Raw genomic sequence first — 23,740 nt, 5'->3', positions numbered from 1 at the left:
GGGTTCTCAACCGCGGTATATTTGTGGGCCGCGTCCCAGAGACCCCTGGTGTAGGCCGAGCCCATTTTGGACACCGGCCTCGTCAATTACGGTGTTTGCACTGTGCCTGGCCACAGTGCTCAAAAAGTGCAGGGTGACTGTCAAGCTCCGCAACTGGCTCAACTAGGTACGTAGCTGAGCAACGCAGAAACTGGTGCATTCGATTCAATTAGAAGCTGCACTACCACTGGCAACGGGTTCAGAGACCCAGTTTCTCGAAAGCTTGCACCCAAGTGGGTTCAGCATCTGTGCAGAAGCAGACGAAAAAAGCAGACTGCATTCGCAGTGCCATTTCTCAGAGCTCTCGCTCAAATGTCTGGCATGTTTAACAATAACACCCATACGGAGGTTACATTTCCTCCGATCAGTGAAAATAGTGTACCCCTGGTGAAAGCGAGATTTTAATGGAGTGTAGGAATTGGCTCTTATATGATATTTTGAAAGCGTTACACCTACTCGTGCAGGTTCGGCTTCCTATGGTAAGTGTTGAAAAATTGGCTCGCTTTGTTTCTTTTTGATGCTATGTGGTACTATGTTGACATTCTTTGTAAAAAACGAGGGAAACGACTCTCGATAGTCCCCGCCTTGAGTAGCTCTTGGATGCAGAGTGACGACTCCGATATATTGCAGAGGTCTGCAATTGAGCGCATTGGCACTTGCACACCTCGTAGCCGAGCATAATACTGCATTCTGTGGCCGCCCACTGACGGGCTTGGGAAGAAGTGGCATTGGCTTAGGAGTTTTACGTGGATCTTCCTCGAGAATCAAAATAGGTGTCAAAATGACGGCCGATAACTGTTTTGGCCAAGGCGACACTCTCGTCAGGCATTTGTTTTCCAAGTGACCGCTGCCGCGCACCGCCACCAGTAATTCCCAACGCGAAATCACCCCAGTGCTGCAAGCCTATTGTTGAAGTGTGAAATTCGAGAGACTGGGAATTAATCTACTATCGCTAAATGAACGTAAATTCTATCGTGACGTACGCAGTCGAAGGAGACAAACACTTATGGAAACGATAGGAAGCGGACGGCACTCAATAAAAATTCAGACAGAAACGCTTGCTGTAAATGTTTTTAGTACACTCGTATATAGAAAGGTTGACAAAAAATATTTTTTTTTTATAGCTAAAGAAAGGCACCCGATCAAACCGCCAAGAATTTATTGTAGCATGCGACATGGTATGGAAAAACAAGATGCAGACGACACCCTGCGGAAACCAATGAGAGCACCAGTCCTAACACGGTGGCTGCACTGATTCTGTGCTGAACTGGTTCTGTGCTGCACTGGTTCTGTGCTGCGCTGGTTCTGGGCTACACTGGTTCTGGGCTGCACAACTCCTGCATTCCTCGCAACTGGGACAAAACCCGTTTTGGCCCAATTTGCGCAGTCCACTGCGCAAGTGACAAATGATGCGGTGCATTCTGGATGACGTGATTCTTATTTCACCTTTCCAGTGATGCAGCGAGGTAGTTGAAACATTGACTGACAATTGCTCACAAGTAGTTCGTACCAAAACCAAATAATATTGCAATTTAATTAGCGTCATTTCACAGTTTTCATCTGTCTGCATAAAACTAAACACAGAACTATCATGCCCTCGACGTTGCACATCCGACATTCCTAACTCTCCCCATCTTCCTTAACGTCCACGTGTGTCCTAAAACTAGAAACCGGCATTTTAAAGGTTAAAAACGAGACATTGTGAATATGGGACGCGCACTTTCATGCAAAGCTGACGTCAAGTGACTCAAATTGAAAAACATGCATATTTACAATATTATCTCTTCTGGTGAAGGCTCAGCAACCGTTGCATTAGTTTTCGTGCACAAAACAGTGACTCCCAGAGAAAGCAAGAACGCACCGTTATTGCCTTCATTTTAACAATGTACACACACGTGCAGGCTTGCACTGATAATGCCTCAAAACCGAAACTCTTGTAGCGTAATTCATGACTGCGCCACGCTCGCTTCTACCCAACCTCGTTGTCATGGCACTTCTGCAAGAAGTCACTAAAATTGCCAGTAAACGCACAAAAATGACACCGATACAATTATCTTATAGAATATCATCTTATTTTGTAATAACTGTGTCAATATGCAATACATGTTGCATTTAAGTTCAGAAAAAAAAAATTAAAACTGTTTTTTGCCAGAAAAAACTAAATATCACCGTTAAGTCTAGTAACAATGTTTTTTTGCCGAATCTCTAGAAAAGTTCAACAAAAGTTTGGCTTTGCTGAATCCCAAGATTCGGTGCCAAACTTTCCATTCGGCAAAAGTTTGACCCATCCCTAATATATATGAACAATTCATTCTCGCGCGACACTACCGTTGCCGTCAGGTAAACACATATAAGCTCCAAGAAACTGTCCAGGTTCATGCCGGCTGTGTTTTGGAAGGCTTCGACACACTGCTGTTTAATGGTCGTTCGAAGAATCGATAGCAGGCTTGCTTGCTTGTTGTACGGAGTAATATATGTTGTGAATATCGATGGAAAACCCTGAAAAGATGTCAGACCCCTTCTCCCCAAGAAAGGCAATCACACTTTTGGAGTTGGGAATCCTGAAACGATCTTGCACCCTACATTGGGACAATTGCTTTGCCAGATAGGCCGACACTTTTTAAATATCATGATAAAAGCTTTTTTGTTTTGTTTTTTTTTGTGGGGGGAGGTTAATTCTATAGGAATTCGGGTTGTTCGTCGAAAGACAATTTGTAATATGGCAAATTGTAGCAGGGCAATTCGTCACATAGGACAATTCATCGTAAGGCGATTCGTCACTGGGATAGCTTGTCCGAAAACTGGTGATAATTGTTTGAAGATCTTGTTGCCCGCGTGCGAGCTTTTTTAACGTTTGGTCGCTTTTGTTATTCAGCTGTTGTGTGGTGTCCTGTTTAGAAAGTTTGGTCTTTTGTTTCCTTAAAAGTTGATAAACGTTTTAGTTAACCTTGGAAGCTTAGAATATAAAACTTTCAGGTCTCCTTTGTGATCCAGCTCCAAGCTCCAAGTGTGGCACAGAGACTGCGCATGTGCGGCACGGAAAGACTGTATCTTGTCCAAGTGCGTGACACAGACGGACTGCGCGCGCGCGAGACAGACATAGACTGCACATGAGTGACCTAAACTTTTGCCACCCATTTTTTTTATTAGTGACGGGGAGGTGCCAAGATTGTGGTAGACAAGTCATAATTATTCAGTGTCTATTAGAAATGAGTAAAAGTCTAATTTTTTGCGTTAATTAATTTTTATAAAAAAAAAATAATTAAATCAAGGAAGATGGTCGCTGGTAGTTGTCCTCACTTGGAAGAAAATACTCGATTACCAGCAGAGATGCTACAAAAATAATAAATATATGTTTATAGTTTGATGAATTAATATAGTGACGAATTTTCTTATGTGACGAATAGCCCTGCTACCAGCTGACATGGGACGAATTGTCACTGGACAAACGGTCCTACAGCCGATTTTGTGACTTGTGCGTCTGAGCACTTAGAGATATGGAGTTTGATTGGTGCTGCCAAGTGTGTTCCATCTGCAGGGTTACACTGTGAGCATTGCATCTCGGGCTACCATGGCAACCCGGCCAATGGCGGCAACTGCACGCCCTGCTTCTGCAACAACCATGGCAGCCTGTGCCACCGGGAGACCGGCAAGTGCAACTGCACCACCAAGGGCATCATTGGCCCCAACTGCGACAGGCAAGTGCCTGGGGCCGGAATCTTTCCTCTTTTGAGAGCACAACACGTTCCAGGGCTGTGACAGAACGCAACAAACAAGACCCTAAATTATTCGAGCTTCGAGGAGCATGTTGAGACTGTAGTTACATGTCCTAAAACAAATGGCACTTGGCCCATTCATTTATCAATGCCTCGTTTTGGTTACTCCCTTTTTTTTTTATGTAGACGAGTCAAATGTGCGCAGTGCGTGTACTTACGATCCCGGCATACTTGCCACTCGAGTAATTTGGGTCCGTCGAGAACGTGTAGCGATAAATTCGAAAGAAATAATCACCTTCCGAACCTTGCCTAAAGAGAACTGAACCCAGGTCCCCAAGATTCTGAGATACAGTAGAACCTCATTGATGGGTTTCTTGGGGGACTGGGGATAAAAGAGGCACTCTTTTTTGCCCACAATGAGCGAAGAAGTAAAAGCGATGGCTGTTGTATGTTCGTGTAATACGGGCCTTTTCCTATGCACCTGGAACGGAGTACAGCCTCGGTGTGGCATAGGATGAGTCTGCGGCTGTGCAAGCGGGAGTGTCCCCGGCATTGTTGAACGGTGAAAGGAGGGTGTGATGTTGACACTCAGTGTTGAGTGGAAAGGGGGACACACCATCTTCCCTTATCGCGCGGCCACAGTGCACGGCCAGTGGGAACATCCGACTCGTCTCTCCTCGTGCCATGAGGGGAGGTTTTTCTCACCTCTGCTGCGACAACGGACAGCAACAAATGCCGACACCGAAATTCCTGCAAAGTGTCACCCATAAACCACTTTAAAAACTTATGATCTGGGAAAACATAAGGAGCGAGAACGCCCTTTGGGGGGTGCTAGACATGAGAGAGAGAGAGCAACTGTCATGAAACAATTTATTTTATGCAAATATTTGTAGGTGTGAATCGACCCAAAAAAACTTTGTAAACATTTGTAAGGGTAAACTGTAATAAACTACGGAAAAAGTTTGCAAGCATTGTTTGGCGTGAACTAAAATATGTTCAGAAAGAGTTTGTAAACAATCATCATGGTGAACTCGAATACGTACATCCAGAAAAATTGTGTAATTTCCATCTAGTGCCTTGGGCGACTGACCTGCAGGCGAGCGACCAAGTTCTGGGCTTGCAGAGGTGCACCGGTATCATTGTCCCACCCACCCACACTTCAGTACACATAAAAGCTCTTGCTGGACGAAAGCCTCAGAAAAAGGCGAGATTTAACGCAAGCTTCTCGACACAAACCCAGGAGAGTACCAGAAGTTACAGTACGTCAACCGGGCCAAGTTCTTGCAGCTTCTCACGCATGGAACCACGAGGACCGCACAACAAGACGGTCCATGCAAAAGAACAAAAGTCAATGATGTGCCACCTTTGTGTTGCCCATCCAAAACAACGATAGATTTCGATTCATTGAGCAGGTTCCTTGCCAAGCTACGCTTTACTTTGTTTTGGGGTATAGTACTTCATAAAATCGGTTCACAGGGCTGAAACTTCGCATGCCCTCCTTCTATATGGCTACAAACGCCACCGGCAGGGATGTCCTCCTTTTATATGGCTACAAACACAACCTGCAAATTTCAGGCTGATTGAGTGAGCAGTTCAAAATTTGACATTCCCAGGTAGTGTCCTCCCTTAAGGGGGGACACTACCCAGAAAAAGCAATTTCTGCAAAAAAACATTCATTTTGAAAAATGTCATATTTACATCCACCAACATCTAGAGGGTATTTCCAGAAAGTTTCATTAGTTTACACTGCATAATTAATTTTTTATAGATTATTTTCGGTCCACCAACGCTAAAGAAAAGGTACAGGTTGAAGCACTTTGAACGCATTTTTCTCCATTCCACTTTCTGGCATAAATGTCACTTTAGGAAAACTATTGTTTTGTTATTACATAACTTGGATATATTTTTATGAGTTTTTCTGGGGTGAAATTTTAAGGGGAAGATAACTATGAGCTTGTATTTTTTATTTTTGTCATTTTTCATGCTCAAAAACAAACATTTTGGACAAAGGATGGAAATCTAAAACACTGTATTTGTGTTTATGTGGCTCTATTGTCATGAAAGATGGTATAACATAGAAATATAGCTCCATAGTTATCTGCTCTGAACTGTCCTAATACAATATAACACATGAAAACGACAAATTTATAAGTAATTTTAAAACAATAGTTTTCCTACGCAGGCACGCCCACTTTCATCTTTGAAGGCTTGCAGGTTTTTTTGTACGTCACCCAGGTTAACAAAATTTGGCAGAAATCTTCTCAACATCAACAAAAACAAGCCCTGCAAATATAATTTAAATCAGACAAGTGGTTCAAAAATTTACTTTTTTGGGTAGTGTCCCCCCTTAACTGAAAAGTCTGTATACAGTGTGCCTTTCACCCATTCATAATATTTTTGTATCAGCAAGGAGCCAGCTTGGCCAATGGCTCCATCGGTGTTCAAACTGCATGTGCTGCCTTCCCTGCCTTCTAAAGTGCCGGGTATACTACGCCACAGACTGATAGTGCCGTGTATGCTCCTAATGGTTGCTTCCGACAAGTTGCCTTAACTCAGCATATGCACCAGAAAGCCACCGGCGTTCGATTGGTCCGCGATGGCTTCTGGCGACGCACCGCCGTTTTGATGCGTGCTCGTGTTGGCGCACCATTGTTGGACAGCTCTGCGAAAGACAAACTTTGTAAGTCGCATGAGAAAAACCATATGTTCCCCAAAAACTCCAAATGACATTTATGACTTGGTTGTTAAACGAGCCCTCAGGTTTTTGCCGCTTGTCAGCTTAGGAGTGGAGCGATCATTTTCCGACTTTAAGAATTTGTTAACAGTGGAGAGGCAGAGCCTAGGCAAACAAACACTCGAGATGTTCCTTTTCCTTGAATTCAACGCAGGAGAGTAGACGGGGATAATAAAAATTGTTGAGCCCATCCACTTCACGTGAACCTCAAGTATGATTCCTAGAAGATGACATCTAGGACGACTTGTAGGATGACTTAGAGGACGACGTCTAAGACGACCTCAAGGACGACTTCCAGGACAACCTCGAGAATGACATCTAGGACGACGTCAAGGGTGACCTCGAGAACTACACCTAGGACGATCTCGAGGACAACTTCTAGTACGACCTCAAGGACGATTTCTAGGATGATCTCGAGGACGATGTCTAGGAAGACCTCAAGGACGACTTCTAGGACGATGCCTAGAGGACGACCTCCAGGACAACTTCGAAGACGACTTCTAGGACTGCCTCGAGGACAATGCCTAGAGATGATAGCAAAGGATCAGGACCTCACTATCTAATAATGCCAAGGAAGGCTGATTCACGCTGGTTGCCCCCTTTTTTTATAATGCAAAAGCATTAACTGTCCCATGGATCGAGCTGACGTCATCAGCTTCAAGCGGCCGCTTAAATCCTTTCTACGAGTGAAGCCAGCTCCCAGTTATGACACCACGCAAAAAGCCTAGACAATGGCACTTAGTTTCCCTGATCCCAAAGGGGCAGACTAAAGCTGATAAATTTCAGCTTCAATCCCATTGGCTGGCGCGTGTCGACGACGCTCCCATTTGCCACTGCGTGTCAGTTTCAACAACCGCTCGCCCCATGGCGCTTCGTGCCCGCCAGCGCACCGTTAACACGGAGCGTCCAAGGTCAGCGTGCCGCTCGCGCGCGCTGACTGGCGACGAAAAGTATGCAGCAGATGAAATAAGGGAGCGGACGAGCGGCTTGCATGCTTTTGCATTCATAACTCATAAGAAGTGCTTACGTGTACCCCGAGCCTTTTTTTATTTATTCATACTTGCCATGATCAATGGGGAGTTTTCTGTTGACATGTGAGGATGCATTTTTCCCCAGACCCTAGCCCCTAACAGCTTCGCTGTAAGAAGAATAATAAATATTTCAATGCTAATAAACATATTAAGCGTACTCAGGGAAGTTGTCCCGATTTGTTGTCGTTGTCCCGACATCTTGCAACGCATTGTAAAGAGTGCACATGCAGTCCGTTATTCGGGAAAACAAGCATCCTAGGGAGGCACAAAGACAAATTGACAAGTTGACCCGCGAGGTACTGGAAGCTTACCACATCCTATCTGCAGGTAAGGAATGTATTAGTGTTGAATTGGTTGCACTAACAAACAAGAAAATATACTTGACAATGACAATGAAGAACCCGCATGAACCACGGTTGTCGCGAGACATTAGACAGCATGACAACGCGACAGCTGACTACGGATGAGGTGTTTGTCTTCATCTTTGACAATAAAGACCCCACACGAGTCAAGACTGATGCAAAACACCCTGCACGATGGCTACATGACAGCCAACAACAGGTCTGGTGTTTAAAGAAAGGACCTGGTGTCTGAAGCATGTGTCTACGAGGAAACGCCCTATCAGGGCCGTAACCAGGGGGGGGGTTAGGGGGTTCTGACCCCCCCCGAAATTTTTTTCTGGGTACGGCCCTGGTCGGTGCACTTGCAGCCAGCCGATTTTAATCTCCACCTCTGCGCACGCGCAGTGGCGCCGGTCGGCTACCGGATACCAAACCGGGACCGGTTCTCCGGTTTGCTGCAACTCTCCATTATATGCCACCGATGCACATGATTCGTAGGCGAAAATAAGACAATAGACACTTTCAAAATGGCCGCCGTTGTCCACGAAAACTCCCCCCGAAATTTTTTTCTGGGTACGGCCCTGCGCCCTACTATTTATATTCATCTTTCTTTTTCATCTTTATTGGGATGATGGATTTTTACGATGTTTTTCCTTCTCTTCATCTCAGTAAATATAGTTGTGAGTAGTGCTCTTTCCTGTATCTTCTCTCTTCTCTCTACGAGTGCGCTAATATTGTTTAGATGTTCTGAGAGAATGCCCGCCCCTGAGAGATCACCCATCCCGCTTTTCTGGCTAAAAAACTCTGGTGAAGAAGGAAGACCAGCGGAGCTGTACTTTGGAGGGACAACCTCAAGGACGACTTCTTGGACGACCTCAAGGACAACGCCTAGAGGACGACGTCTAGTGGCCAATTCGTCTGGGCCCGCATTGCACCGGTGCAGCGCGGTTCGTGGAACAGGGAAGGCTAGAGGGGAGCTTTCTTCTCCCCTCGCAAGCCTTCCGTGTACTAAAGTGGAAAGATGTTACTGCAGTGGACGGATGCGGTGTGCCCCAGATGAATAGGCCATAGGACGACCTCAAGGACAACTTCTTGGACGACCTTGAGGACAATGCCAAGGACAACCCCGAGGATGTCCAGAACGACATCTAGGATGACCTCAGGAACGACGTCTAAGACGACTTCAAGGACGACGTCTTGGACGACCTCAAGACGACTTCTAGGATGACCTCAAGGATATCTAGGACGACCTCAAGGAAAATGTCTAGGACGACCTCAAGGATAACTTCTAGGACGACCTCGAGGACAACCTCAAGGACGACGTCTAGGACAACCTCAAGGATGACATCTAGGACAAGTTCTAGAACAACCTCGAGGACGTTGCTAGGGGTCGTCGTCCTCTAGGCATCGTCCTTGAGGACTACTTTAGGACGACACCTAGAGAAATTTAGCCTTTCCACTCTCGTGAAAACCAGAGCAGAAAGGCTGGAAAGGTTGCCGCCATCTATGAGCGATGGCAGCAACCAGACAACCGGCAAGCCAGTTGTCTGGTTGCCGCTGTCGCTCATAGATGGCCGTACCTGTCCAGGGTTTTGTGTCTAGATTTATTTGTCCATGGATACGAAACTGGGGAAACTTGCCCTTAACAGCCCAGCTGTAACTGTAATATCTGTAACATAAAAATTTCAAACCCCCCCCCCGATTCCCGCGGGACGTCATGCGATGTCTGAGGGGAATCGCATCAATTGCACAATTTGGTGTACCGGCACGTCTGACAAGCAAATTCATAGCAGGTTCCTGCGTTTTTGTCCGCAATCTGTGTGCGCGATATTGACTCCTGTAACACCCGAGTTGTTCCTGCGTGTATGTTGCACTGTGAAATACAAATTTGCTGCGTCTGCAATGTGTGGTATCCGTTCTCTTGACATGAAGTTTGTAGCGGATTCTTGTGCTTTTATTTGTGAATTGCGCACGCGGTCTCGATTCCTCGCGAGGTGGTCCCGCGTGTATATTGCTTCGTCAAATATGATTCTGCTGCATTCATGATCTGCGGTATTTGTTCCTGTAACATACGAGTTTGTAGCAGATTCCTGCGTTTTTGTCTGCGATCTGCGCACGCGATATCGGTTCCCGTGACAGGCAAGTTTGTAGCAGGTTCCTACCTGTTTATTGCAGCATAGAAGTTAAATCTGCTGTGTCCGCGATTTGTGGTATTCGTTCCTGTGAGATGCGAGTTCTTGGCGAGTTTCTGCAGGTCCTTTGCATCGTGAAATTTGCCGCGTCCGCAACCTGTGGTATCCTTTCCCGTGACACAGGAGTTCGTAACCGATTACCACGTGTTTATCACATCATAAAACGTGAATTTGCGGTGTCCGCGATCTGCGGTATCGGTTCTTGCGTCACGTGGTTTGCAGCTGGTGCCAGCTGCAAACCAATTTTTGATGAAGTTTTGTTGTGGCATCCTAAAGATAGCCACCCCATGTTTTTCACCATTTATCTCTTCATTTTGGGTGGGCGTTCTTTTAGAACTTTACGGTAAGTAGCATGTCCACCTGGAGAAAAGATGCCGCCTGTACACTGTGCATGGCCCTTCCCTACTTTTGGTAATGTCATCCTCTGATAACTTATCAGAGAGCATATGTGACACCTTTTTAGGATTGCAGGTGTCTTCTCTACTGAAATCAGAATTGCTTCCACTCGATTCATTAAGAGCTTTTCCTTAAAATGTGGGTGGAGCAAGCCCATTTCCAAGAGGGGGGCGTCTTAGAAAACGCAGCCCCCCTCCACTGAAATCCTCCACCTTTGCTGGCATCTCCTCTCCTCCATACCCAGGTAAAAGCAACCAAGGATCCTAAAAAGGTTTCCCATACGCCTCCCTAAAAAAATCCTGGCTACGGTACTAGGACGGAGTAAACACTGCCTTATTAAATAATAAAAACGTGCGCAAAATGCCTAGTTTACATTCCCAATGAAAGATGACACAAGCTAAAATTGCCAGGAAGCCCCAAACACTTGACCGTAATGCAGGCATGTCGGGGAAGCCTAGAATTTTGGAATATTTGTTTTGTCGGGGCAACCCCGACACATGACCGGAAAGGGTTAACAATATTGGCATTGTTTACACCCTGTGCAAAATTTGTTATCTATGCAGGAGAGGTGTTGTCTTGGGAGGTGTGTTAGGGGGCTGACTCGTATGTCGCTTTTTTTTCCAGGTGTGATGAACAGAACCACTATGTGGGCAGCCCTCAGGAGGAAGGTGGCACGTGCTTCTGTGAGCATCTTCCCTTCCTTCCTCTGTCACCCACTCACCAACTGGCTGAACGCAGCTTGTAGACGTTCAATTGCGCACACGAAAACCTTGCATTTCGACAAATTTGTGCCGCAACCTAATGAGGCAGAACAGATCAACATGTTTCTTCAATTCTTCCATGCGGACAATGCCTTAATCATAGACACGATTTTATTTAACTTTAATGGTTTTGCAAACGGTGCCGGTGATGTAAATGTCCTTTGGGTTCGAGATATCTGGGATGAATGTGTGCTCGATTCCACCAATTGTGAAGAAGCTCGCTTCTCTCAAATTTCCTAGATCACTCTAAATATCTGGACATTGTTGAATGTCAATACCAAATAGCTCCCGGCTTGAGAGGTTTTGTCAAGAAGAAGAGGCGAGGATGGGGGTGAGCGCACACAGGGCGTTAAGCTGTTAGTGGGATCCCCTAGGGAAAACGCACGGGTGTCCTTCGCACAAACTCCAGGTGACCTCATGAATCAGGTGATCGCTCCCTACCGCCGAGTTTATACGAAAAAAACTTCTTCTGTCGAGCAGGATTCGAACCAGCGACCTATGAATGCCAGGAATTGTTTGCTCTACAATCTACCATATTTACTCAGCCTCAACAGCAATTCGATCCCTCGCTAAACTTAGGGGAAAAATTGATGTTGCGTAACTACAACACCAATTCAGTTTCCCCGCTAAATTTAGCAGGGAAAATGACGTCGCATGACTTGGCATCACGTCACCTATGTACAAAGTTAGTTTCTCCCCTAGACTTAGCAGCAACATTGACTTCATGGGACCTCAACAGCAGTTCGATTCCCCGCTAAATTTAGCGGGGAATTGAATTGCTGTTGAGGTCACGTGGCATCAGTTTTTCAGCTAGATTTAGCAGGAAAACTGTGGGAGGGAGGGAGGCCATTGAGGAGGAGGGGGATGGGAGAATATGAGGAGGAGGAGGGTATGGTACAGAGGGGAAGGAGGAGGGGATGGTACAGAAAAAGAGGGGGAAAGGTACACAGGAGAAAGATGGAAGATGAGGAAGAGTAGGGGAGGAGGAGAAAAGGAGGGGAGCACAAGGACCAGAGGACGACGGGAGGGGGAGGGGCATACCCTCCCCTCCTCCTCAAGAGCTGCGCTCTAATTTTGCCTTACAGGGGATTGTATAAGCCTTTGATTTTTTTTTTTTTTTTGTTATCGGTCATGTGTGACATTTTTCTTATTGCAATGAAGTTAACCTTTTCATAATTATGTTTGTTGAAAAAACGTTCCAGTTGTTTTTTGATCGAGCATCCTCGTTTAATTCGTATCAAATAGAAAATATTTGTACTCAAAAATATTCAATTAAATTTTATTTGTAACCTTGTGATTCGATTCGCTTTGAAAGGTTTTGATATTCGTACACCTCTAGTGTCAGATTGTTACTCTACAATCATGTTTCACGAGATATCCTGGGTGGACTCTTGACATTCTTCGTCGCCCGCCAAATATACTATTGTTAGCTTTAGACTATCAGTGGCACTATAGTGATAGCTTTACGACACTAGCAAAAAATACCATATGAGTGCCCTCCCCACGAGAGATCGCCCATCCCGTTCTTCTGGCTTAATCTCCATAACATAAAAATTCCGAAACATGGCCCACCCCCCCCCGATTCCCGTCGGACTTCACGCGACGTCCGACGGTAAAGACATCAACTGCGCAGTCTGCCGTACTGGTATGTGAGACAGGCGAGGTCGCAGCAGGGTCCCCCGTTTTTGTCTATCTGCTTGTGCAATATCGGTTCCCGTGACATACGAGTTCATAGTGGATTCCCGAGTTTTTTGTCTGCAATCTGCGCGTACGATATCTGTTCCCATAGCATGCAAGTCTGCAGCAGGTTTCCGCTTGTTTATCGTCCCATGAAACGCGAATCTGCTGCATCCGCAATCTGCAGCGTCCTTTTCCGGGACACAGGAGCTCGTTGCGAATTCCTGCGTGTTTATCGCGTCGGACATCACGCGACGTCCGACGAGAGGGACATCAACTGCGCAATCTGCGGTATTGGTATGTGAGACAGGCGAGTTCGCAGCAGGGTCCCCTGTTTTTGTCTATCTGCGTGTGCAATATCGGTTCCCGTGACATAGGAGTTCATAGTGGATTCCCGAGTTTTTTGTCTGCAATCTGCGCGTACGATATCTGTTCCCATAGCATGAAATTCTGCAGCAGGTTTCCGCTTGTTTATCGTCCCATGAAACGCGAATCTGCTGCACCCGCAATCTGCAGCGTCCTTTTCCGGGACACAGGAGCTCGTTGCGAATTCCTGCGTGTTTATCGCGTCGGACATCACGCGACGTCCGACGAGAGGGACATCAACTGCGCAATCTGCGGTATTGGTATGTGAGACAGGCGAGTTCGCAGCAGGGTCCCCCGTTTTTGTCTATCTGCGTGTGCAATATCGGTTCCCGTGACATACGAGTTCATAGTGGATTCCCGAGTTTTTTGTCTGCAATCTGCGCGTACGATATCTGTTCCCATAGCATGCAAGTCTGCAGCAGGTTTCCACTCGTTTATCGTCCCATGAAACGCGAATCTGCTGCATCCGCAATCTGCAGCATCCTTTTCCGGGACACTGGAGCTCGTTGCGAATTCCTGCGTGTTTATCGCGTCGGACATCACGCGACGTCCAACGAGAGGGACATCAACTGCGCAATCTGCGGTATTGGTATGTGAGACAGGCGAGTTCGCAGCAGGGTCCCCCGTTTTTGTCTATCTGCTTGTGCAATATCGGTTCCCGTGACATACGAGTTCATAGTGGATTCCCGAGTTTTTTGTCTGCAATCTGCGCGTACGATATCTGTTCCCATAGCATGCAAGTCTGCAGCAGGTTTCCACTCGTTTATCGTCCCATGAAACGCAAATCTGCTGCATCCGCAATCTGCAGCGTCCTTTTCCGGGACACAGGAGCTCGTTGCGAATTCCTGCGTGTTTATCGCGTCGGACATCACGCGACGTCCGACGAGAGGGACATCAACTGCGCAATCTGCGGTATTGGTATGTGAGACAGGCGAGTTCGCAGCAGGGTCCCCCGTTTTTGTCTATCTGCGTGTGCAATATCGGTTCCCGTGACATACGAGTTCATAGTGGATTCCCGAGTTTTTTGTCTGCAATCTGCGCGTACGATATCTGTTCCCATAGCATGCAAGTCTGCAGCAGGTTTCCGCTTGTTTATCGTCCCATGAAACGCGAATCTGCTGCATCCGCAATCTGCAGTGTCCTTTTCCGGGACACAGGAGCTCGTTGCGAATTCCTGCGTGTTTATCGCGTCGGACATCACGCGACGTCCGACGAGAGGGACATCAACTGCGCAATCTGCGGTATTGGTATGTGAGACAGGCGAGTTCGCAGCAGGGTCCCCCGTTTTTGTCTATCTGCGTGTGCAATATCGGTTCCCGTGACATACGAGTTCATAGTGGATTCCCGAGTTTTTTGTCTGCAATCTGCGCGTACGATATCTGTTCCCATAGCATGAAAGTCTGCAGCAGGTTTCCGCTTGTTTATCGTCCCATGAAACGCGAATCTGCTGCATCCGCAATCTGCAGCGTCCTTTTCCGGGACACAGGAGCTCGTTGCGAATTTCTGCGTGTTTATCGCGTCGGACATCACGCGACGTCCAACGAGAGGGACATCAACTGCGCAATCTGCGGTATTGGTATGTGAGACAGGCGAGTTCGCAGCAGGGTCCCCCGTTTTTGTCTATCTGCGTGTGCAATATCGGTTCCCGTGACATAGGAGTTCATAGTGGATTCCCGAGTTTTTTGTCTGCAATCTGCGCGTACGATATCTGTTCCCATAGCATGCAAGTCTGCAGCAGGTTTCCGCTTGTTTATCGTCCCATGAAACGCGAATCTGCTGCATCCGCAATCTGCAGCATCCTTTTCCGGGACACAGGAGCTCGTTGCGAATTCCTGCGTGTTTATCGCGTCGGACATCACGCGACGTCCGACGAGAGGGACATCAACTGCGCAATCTGCGGTATTGGTATGTGAGACAGGCGAGTTCGCAGCAGGGTCTCCCGTTTTTGTCTATCTGCTTGTGCAATATCGGTTCCCGTGACATACGAGTTCATAGTGGATTCCCGAGTTTTTTGTCTGCAATCTGCGCGTACGATATCTGTTCCCATAGCATGCAAGTCTGCAGCAGGTTTCCACTCGTTTATCGTCCCATGAAACGCGAATCTGCTGCATCCGCAATCTGCAGCATCCTTTTCCGGGACACAGGAGCTCGTTGCGAATTCCTGCGTGTTTATCGCGTCGGACATCACGCGACGTCCGACGAGAGGGACATCAACTGCGCAATCTGCGGTATTGGTATGTGAGACAGGCGAGTTCGCAGCAGGGTCCCCCGTTTTTGTCTATCTGCGTGTGCAATATCGGTTCCCGTGACATACGAGTTCATAGTGGATTCCCGAGTTTTTTGTCTGCAATCTGCGCATACGATATCTGTTCCCATAGCATGCAAGTCTGCAGCAGGTTTCCGCTTGTTTATCGTCCCATGAAACGCGAATCTGCTGCATCCGCAATCTGCAGCGTCCTTTTCCGGGACACAGGAGCTCGTTGCGAATTCCTGCGTGTTTATCGCGTCGGACATCACGCGACGTCCAACGAGAGGGACATCAACTGCGCAATCTGCGGTATTGGTATGTGAGACAGGCGAGTTCGCAGCAGGGTCCCCCGTTTTTGTCTATCTGCGTGTGCAATATCGGTTCCCGTGACATACGAGTTCATAGTGGATTCCCGAGTTTTTTGTCTGCAATCTGCGCGTACGATATCTGTTCCCATAGCATGCAAGTCTGCAGCAGGTTTCCACTCGTTTATCGTCCCATGAAACGCGAATCTGCTGCATCCGCAATCTGCAGCATCCTTTTCCGGGACACAGGAGCTCGTTGCGAATTCCTGCGTGTTTATCGCGTCGGACATCACGCGACGTCCGACGAGAGGGACATGAACTGCGCAATCTGCGGTATTGGTATGTGAGACAGGCGAGTTCGCAGCAGGGTCCCCCGTTTTTGTCTATCTGCTTGTGCAATATCGGTTCCCGTGACATACGAGTTCATAGTGGATTCCCGAGTTTTTTGTCTGCAATCTGTGCGTACGATATCTGTTCCCATAGCATGCAAGTCTGCAGCAGGTTTCCACTCGTTTATCGTCCCATGAAACGCGAATCTGCTGCATCCGCAATCTGCAGCATCCTTTTCCGGGACACAGGAGCTCGTTGCGAATTCCTGCGTGTTTATCGCGTCGGACTTCACGCGACGTCCGACGGTAAAGACATCAACTGCGCAGTCTGCCGTACTGGTATGTGAGACAGGCGAGTTCGCAGCAGGGTCTCCCGTTTTTGTCTATCTGCGTGTGCAATATCGGTTCCCGTGACATACGAGTTCATAGTGGATTCCCGAGTTTTTTGTCTGCAATCTGCGCGTACGATATCTGTTCCCATAGCATGCAAGTCTGCAGCAGGTTTCCGCTTGTTTATCGTCCCATGAAACGCGAATCTGCTGCATCCGCAATCTGCAGCGTCCTTTTCCGGGACACAGGAGCTCGTTGCGAATTCCTGCGTGTTTATCGCGTCGGACATCACGCTACGTCCAACGAGAGGGACATCAACTGCGCAATCTGCGGTATTGGTATGTGAGACAGGCGAGTTCGCAGCAGGGTCCCCCGTTTTTGTCTATCTGCGTGTGCAATATCGGTTCCCGTGACATACGAGTTCATAGTGGATTCCCGAGTTTTTTGTCTGCAATCTGCGCGTACGATATCTGTTCCCATAGCATGCAAGTCTGCAGCAGGTTTCCACTCGTTTATCGTCCCATGAAACGCGAATCTGCTGCATCCGCAATCTGCAGCGTCCTTTTCCGGGACACAGGAGCTCGTTGCGAATTCCTGCGTGTTTATCGCGTCGGACATCACGCGACGTCCGACGAGAGGGACATCAACTGCGCAATCTGCGGTATTGGTATGTGAGACAGGCGAGTTCGCAGCAGGGTCCCCCGTTTTTGTCTATCTGCTTGTGCAATATCGGTTCCCGTGACATACGAGTTCATAGTGGATTCCCGAGTTTTTTGTCTGCAATCTGCGCGTACGATATCTGTTCCCATAGCATGCAAGTCTGCAGCAGGTTTCCACTCGTTTATCGTCCCATGAAACGCGAATCTGCTGCATCCGCAATCTGCAGCATCCTTTTCCGGGACACAGGAGCTCGTTGCGAATTCCTGCGTGTTTATCGCGTCGGACATCACGCGACGTCCGACGAGAGGGACATCAACTGCGCAATCTGCGGTATTGGTATGTGAGACAGGCGAGTTCGCAGCAGGGTCCCCCGTTTTTGTCTATCTGCTTGTGCAATATCGGTTCCCGTGACATACGAGTTCATAGTGGATTCCCGAGTTTTTTGTCTGCAATCTGCGCGTACGATATCTGTTCCCATAGCATGCAAGTCTGCAGCAGGTTTCCACTCGTTTATCGTCCCATGAAACGCGAATCTGCTGCATCCGCAATCTGCAGCATCCTTTTCCGGGACACAGGAGCTCGTTGCGAATTCCTGCGTGTTTATCGCGTCGGACATCACGCGACGTCCGACGAGAGGGACATCAACTGCGCAATCTGCGGTATTGGTATGTGAGACAGGCGAGTTCGCAGCAGGGTCCCCCGTTTTTGTCTATCTGCGTGTGCAATATCGGTTCCCGTGACATACGAGTTCATAGTGGATTCCCGAGTTTTTTGTCTGCAATCTGCGCGTACGATATCTGTTCCCATAGCATGCAAGTCTGCAGCAGGTTTCCGCTTGTTTATCGTCCCATGAAACGCGAATCTGCTGCATCCGCAATCTGCAGCGTCCTTTTCCGGGACACAGGAGCTCGTTGCGAATTCCTGCGTGTTTATCGCGTCGGACATCACGCGACGTCCAACGAGAGGGACATCAACTGCGCAATCTGCGGTATTGGTATGTGAGACAGGCGAGTTCGCAGCAGGGTCCCCCGTTTTTGTCTATCTGCGTGTGCAATATCGGTTCCCGTGACATACGAGTTCATAGTGGATTCCCGAGTTTTTTGTCTGCAATCTGCGCGTACGATATCTGTTCCCATAGCATGAAAGTCTGCAGCAGGTTTCCGCTTGTTTATCGTCCCATGAAACGCGAATCTGCCGCATCCGCAATCTGCAGCATCCTTTTCCGGGACACAGGAGCTTGTTGCGAATTCCTGCGTGTTTATCGCGTCGGACATCACGCGACGTCCGACGAGAGGGACATCAACTGCGCAATCTGCGGTATTGGTATGTGAGACAGGTGAGTTCGCAGCAGGGTCCGCCGTTTTTGTCTATCTGCGTGTGCAATATCGGTTCCCGTGACATACGTGCAATGCGAATTTGCGGTGTCCGCGATCTGCGTTTACTGTTAAGTTTTGGATAAATTTTTGCTGACTCATCAAAAGCCCACGTCATGTTTTTCACTATTTATTCCCTCATTTTGGGTGGGCGTTCTCACGGGATCTTATAGTAGTTGAATCAATCATACTTTTGAAAACTATCTATAGTTCGGTTCACTTTGCGTAGTACACTAAACTCTCATTTGAGCGAACTTCAAGGGACCAATGAAAATAGTTCGTTTAACTGAAAGTGCGTTAAACTGAATATATTCACAAGAATATGGAATAGCATAGGGCACAGCATACATTGAGTCAAAAGTGTGAAATGCAATTTATGGAGTCATGTACAACGACAAAGTGCATAACAGTTGCGTTGCTGCCCTTTCCATTTTGAAAAAAAATCTGTAATTTTAATTTTCACCGTCACTGTTAAAGCGCATGAAGTAATGAAGCTGTCGAGAGAGTTTATGTTTTTTTGCGCTTCCTCTGGCACAGCTTGTTGTTGTGACGAAGCCACGCCGCAACGGCATCGTCCACTGGCTCGAAATATCCCGTGCAGTCGTTTCCTGTTGGGATTGAATGCAGCTTCTCCTTCAAGCTTCGAATTTTGCTTTACTATCGTTCACAACGTCAACGGTGCAATCCCATAGTCTCACAAAATCCACTTGCCTTTGACCGTTGTCCAGATGCTGAAAGATTTTGAGCTTGTCTGATAGAGACAACCGCTTCTGTTTTGTTGTACTCATTACGAAAGTGGGTGCACGAACTGCCGTCCTGCCATTGTTACCCAAAACTAAGATGGCCAAACAGAACCGATGACTAGGGATGCCGCGAACTTTTTTCGAATCGAAGTTTCGATGATCGAATCGAGCGGTTCGAAAGGTTCGAAAGATTTCGATTTTTCGAATTGTCTACATTGTAAAATTCGACGGAAGTCGAATTTTCGAACTTGTTGAGCTAAGAAGTTCGACGCTTTTCGAACCGTCGAACTTATTACGCTAAAAAATTCTATCTTTATCGAACTTTCGAACTTATTGCGCTCCAAATTTCGATGCTTGTCGAACTTCCGAACTTGACTGACCAAAAACTTCCATGAATTTTGAACTTTCAAACTTATTTATCAAGAGAATTCGAAAAGTTTCGAACTTTCGAATCTTGAAAAGTCAGAATATCGACGAACTTCGAACTTTTTGGGTAAAAGTTCGACGTTCGTCGAACTTCGAAAGACCAGCGGACGGTTTCATTTGAATTCAAGTAGTGAGGTACATTCGCAGTTTTTTTTTTTCTCGAACTTTTACACGCGGTGCTGCGTTCCTTACGAAAGACAATGGCGTTTGTTTCAATGTTCTGGCATGCTTAGTTTTAAAGAAATAAATTTCCGAAGGGGCGAGGAAGGACGACGGGTTTTTGACGATTATCGTTTGTGCCAGATTTGAAGCGCGCTGTAGCCGAAGCTATTTGTGGTAGAGATGTTATACTTTTTCAAGAATGATCTATGTATAGCCTAGGTAAGTGCCGTCTTAAGATATGATTATTGTTATTCAACGCGAGTTTCGAAGAAATGTCCAAACATGTATCTACATGCAATTATGCCCTAAACTTGGTATTTATTTTCGTCCAAGTTGTTTGAGGTATCGCATTTAAATTAACACCACAGACAGTACATATCATTGCCATCTGCAGAATACAAAATAATGTATTTATTGTTTTTTCACTTTAAGGAATAAATTAACTCATGGGAGAAGATTTCTAATAGTGTTCAAGTTCAGCACGTCATCAAAAAAGAAAACTTTTCTCTTTTTTTTTTTGCTTCACGATCCTGGGACGTGTTTCTTTTAGCCTGTACGCAATTTGGTAAAAGAAACTTGTTTCGAAGTTCTGAACCTCTGAATACGCAAGAATACAACACTTCCGGCGAATTCTTGATAGTTTTTTTTTTTCCAACTTTTTATCCCCGCATTTTTTTTTTTTTTTTTTTACTATTGGCACAGGTATTTAGGTCGAAAAGACATAGCTTTGAACTTCCGAACCACTAAGCATGTGACGCTTACACCCCGTTTTTCCTCTTCCGACGCCACTTGTATGGTAGAACGCTCCTCGACCTCGAGTTGTGTCGGCTTTTTGCGAGTCGATTCCTCCGTCCCAGAAAATAAACCTCCAGGATATTTGCAAACTTAACTTACTATATGCCAGCGTCACTCGGGCGGCGTTCGATCAGATTACTACTAGCGCGCAAGGGGTGGCGAGGTAGTTTGCCAGGTCGCTTCAAGGTTTTTCTGAGCCTCAACCTTCTGCTCGTCCCTGGCCATTTCGAACTGGATGAGTCTCGTAAAACAGTGTGTTCGTGTGATCACTACTGCGTGATGCAGGTTAAAGACCCCTCCCCCACCCCGAGCTGGCGGTCACAATTACTGATCCATGGTCACACGTCACTCTGCACTGGCAAATATTCCAGCACATCCGGGACACTCGTCGTCTCATTTAATTGCCTGACCAACTTCGAGGAATCTAGATATCACACCCTAACTTTTCTAAACTTGATTTTGTGAAAACCAGTGCGTCGTGAAAACATTATTTGAAACAAACTGTGGAGGAACTTGAAAACCGGACTTCGAACTTTGAAAACTTGTACTAGAAAAGAATTCAAAATCTTCAGTTTTTTTGGTTTTTTTTTCGAATTTAGCGTCAAGAGAGAATCGAAACCTTCGAACTTTTCGAATTTTATGCAGAAAGAAATTCGAAATCTTCGAATTGTTCGAACTTCATGTCTATAAAAATTCGAAGCGTTCGAAGTTTTCGAATTTTATTTCCAAAGAATTTCGAAATCTTCGAATTTATCGAACCTGAAGTAAAAAAATATTCGAAATATTTGAATCCGAAATTCTAGAAACCGTCAAAGCTTCGAACTTTTCGAATTCGAAACGCCACTGTGATCGAAAGTTGCGAATTTTTTCGAATTCGAACCTCGGTTGGTACGAAAATATCGAAATTTTTCGAAATCGAACCTCAGTACGCTTCGCAAATATCGAAACCTTTCGAAATCGAACTTGGGGTGGTTCGCGACATCCCTACCGATGACTAAGAAAAACAGACACACCACGTGATTCGTTTTTGTCTACCGTACCGCTGCATTACCTCGGCAGCGCTGTAAACGCCAGCAATGATACGCCGCCCCTGCAGAGGCCGCCTCTGCAGGAGCAGCATATCATCGCTGGCGGGGCAGCGGGCATCGGCTACGCCAGCACTGCAGAGCACAAAACTTTGTTGAACTGAAATATTCGCTATTCCGAAGTTTGTTCTTAGTTTAACTGAAAGATTTTTGATCCTCAATCAATCATCAATGATCCTCACACTGCTGTCCAGATAATCAAACTTGAAAAAGTACAAAACCGGGCTGCCCGTTTTGTTTTAAACAATTATGACAGGCGACTTAGTATGACTCGTGCGAAACAGAGCCTAGGATGGAAGGAGTTAAGCTTTAGAAGGAAGAACCTTCGACTGAAATTTTTTAATAACATATTTCACTGTAGGACTGGGATAGATAGAAATGCCTACCTTCACCCGCCAGATTACATATCGCAACGAAAAGATCATGTGTATAAGGTCAAGGAATTCCGCTGTAAAAGTGACGTCTATATGAACTCTTTTTTTCCTAAAACAATACGGGATTGGAACGGTTTGCCAGCCTCGGTGGTCAACATTGTTCCAAACGATATGTTTTATTCAACACTAACCTCGTAGTGTCTAGTTAGTAGTTGAGTAACGTTCGGAGTGTTTAGTAGACCGCATTTTTATTTTTTATGTAGCCTGCACTTTGTTGTGGTACTGAAAGATTTATGGCTTGTGAATACAGTATAGACCACTTACAACGTAACCGCTTATAGTGCAGGACCGGGTATAACGCGGCTTTTTTAAACCACCGGTTCGCCTCCCATAGAACTCCATGTAATTACATACCGCTTAAAATGCAGGCGCTCAAAAGGGAAATACCGGTTATAGTGCGGTTTCTGGAACAGCCCGCCGAGCGCGCCGACTATATAACGGCGCTAGCAGCAAGCGGCCCTCGCGGGGCAAGGAGGTTGCTCGAAGAAGCGGGGAGAAGCGAAGAGAGAGGCTTCAGTTGCCATAACGACGGAGGGACACACGCACGTGTCGTTCCCGCTGCGCTGGAAACGTGCTGGAAACCACGACCAACTCTATAGCTGGAAACAACCCAACGACAGACCAATCGCAGGTCGAGGAGAAGTGTTCGCGCGCGTTGCATGCCGGTCGCGGGCCGGTTGCTTCTATCCGCAAACATGGCGTCGACGTAGACGGCATGGTGGAAGCTCATCGTTCCGCGTAAAAGCGCTATCCTTGACAGTGAATTTTCGTTGTGTGTCGTAATGATAACCCAGCACGTACTAGAAGGGAAGATCCACCAACTCATGCGGCAATGTCGTGGCGGCACTCTCAAGACGGCAGAAACGCCCATGTAGTCGTGTTTGTTTACTTCGACTACAGTGGTGCTTTCTAAGCATTTGTGTTTCCGAACATCGCCCGGATTTCTTGTTTGGAGCATTTCATGCCTGTGCCAAAGTTGAAGGTATCACTGGCGTGTACCATAAAAGGATGCGAATTTTCACGCGTTTTCATCGCTGGAGAAAAGTGATTAGGGTTAGCAATCCTGAACGCTCGCAACGTCCGTCCGCAACCCGCGACGCCGTTAAAAGGCTGTGCCAGGCAAAAGTCGCTCATTTCTTTCAAAATGTGTGACACACTTGAGAGAGAAGTGTACTAGTATGGTGGAATAAAGACTTTCTTCACTCTAAGCTTTATTTTTCATGTAACATAAAATAAATTGTTTTACGAAGGTAAGTTGTCTCATGGCGTGTATTTTGGCCTGAAAAATTATGTTTTGGTTATAGTGCAGTACCGCTTATAGTGCGGATTTTCGCGACTCCCGCGACATACATTATATGCGGTCTACACTGTATTGCTCTTTTAACTTTTGTATAACTATTCGTGTTCTTCATTTCCAACTTCTCCCCCCCCCCTACTGTAATGCCCAGTGATGGAAGTGCTGCGCCAATTGCGCCAAATTGCGCCAAGGACGAAATCCTGCTACATGTAGCGCCAAATTGTCATTTTACCGAAAAATTGCGCCGTGCCTGCGCCGAGATGAGATATGTAGCAATGAAAAATTAGAATTGAAGTCTTA

At 46.6% G+C, this 23,740-nt stretch overlaps 1 protein-coding gene across 1 annotated transcript in view; it reads left to right on the top strand.

The window, feature by feature from the left end:
- LOC8031121 (attractin-like protein 1) overlaps nt 1-23,740 on the top strand; it is a 119,579-nt gene that overhangs the window by 74,257 nt on the left and 21,582 nt on the right. Inside the window, exons 18-19 of the mRNA XM_040210364.3 lie at nt 3,578-3,737; nt 11,074-11,132. Of these exons, the coding sequence (XP_040066298.2) occupies nt 3,578-3,737; nt 11,074-11,132 (219 nt within the window). The remainder of the gene's footprint in view (nt 1-3,577; nt 3,738-11,073; nt 11,133-23,740) is intronic.

The sequence above is a fragment of the Ixodes scapularis genome, unplaced genomic scaffold (assembly GCF_016920785.2).
Source record: "Ixodes scapularis isolate PalLabHiFi unplaced genomic scaffold, ASM1692078v2 PGA_scaffold0__279_contigs__length_252992795, whole genome shotgun sequence".
NCBI classification, from domain to species: domain Eukaryota; kingdom Metazoa; phylum Arthropoda; class Arachnida; order Ixodida; family Ixodidae; genus Ixodes; species Ixodes scapularis.
This window is presented reverse-complemented; position numbering and strand designations above follow the sequence as displayed.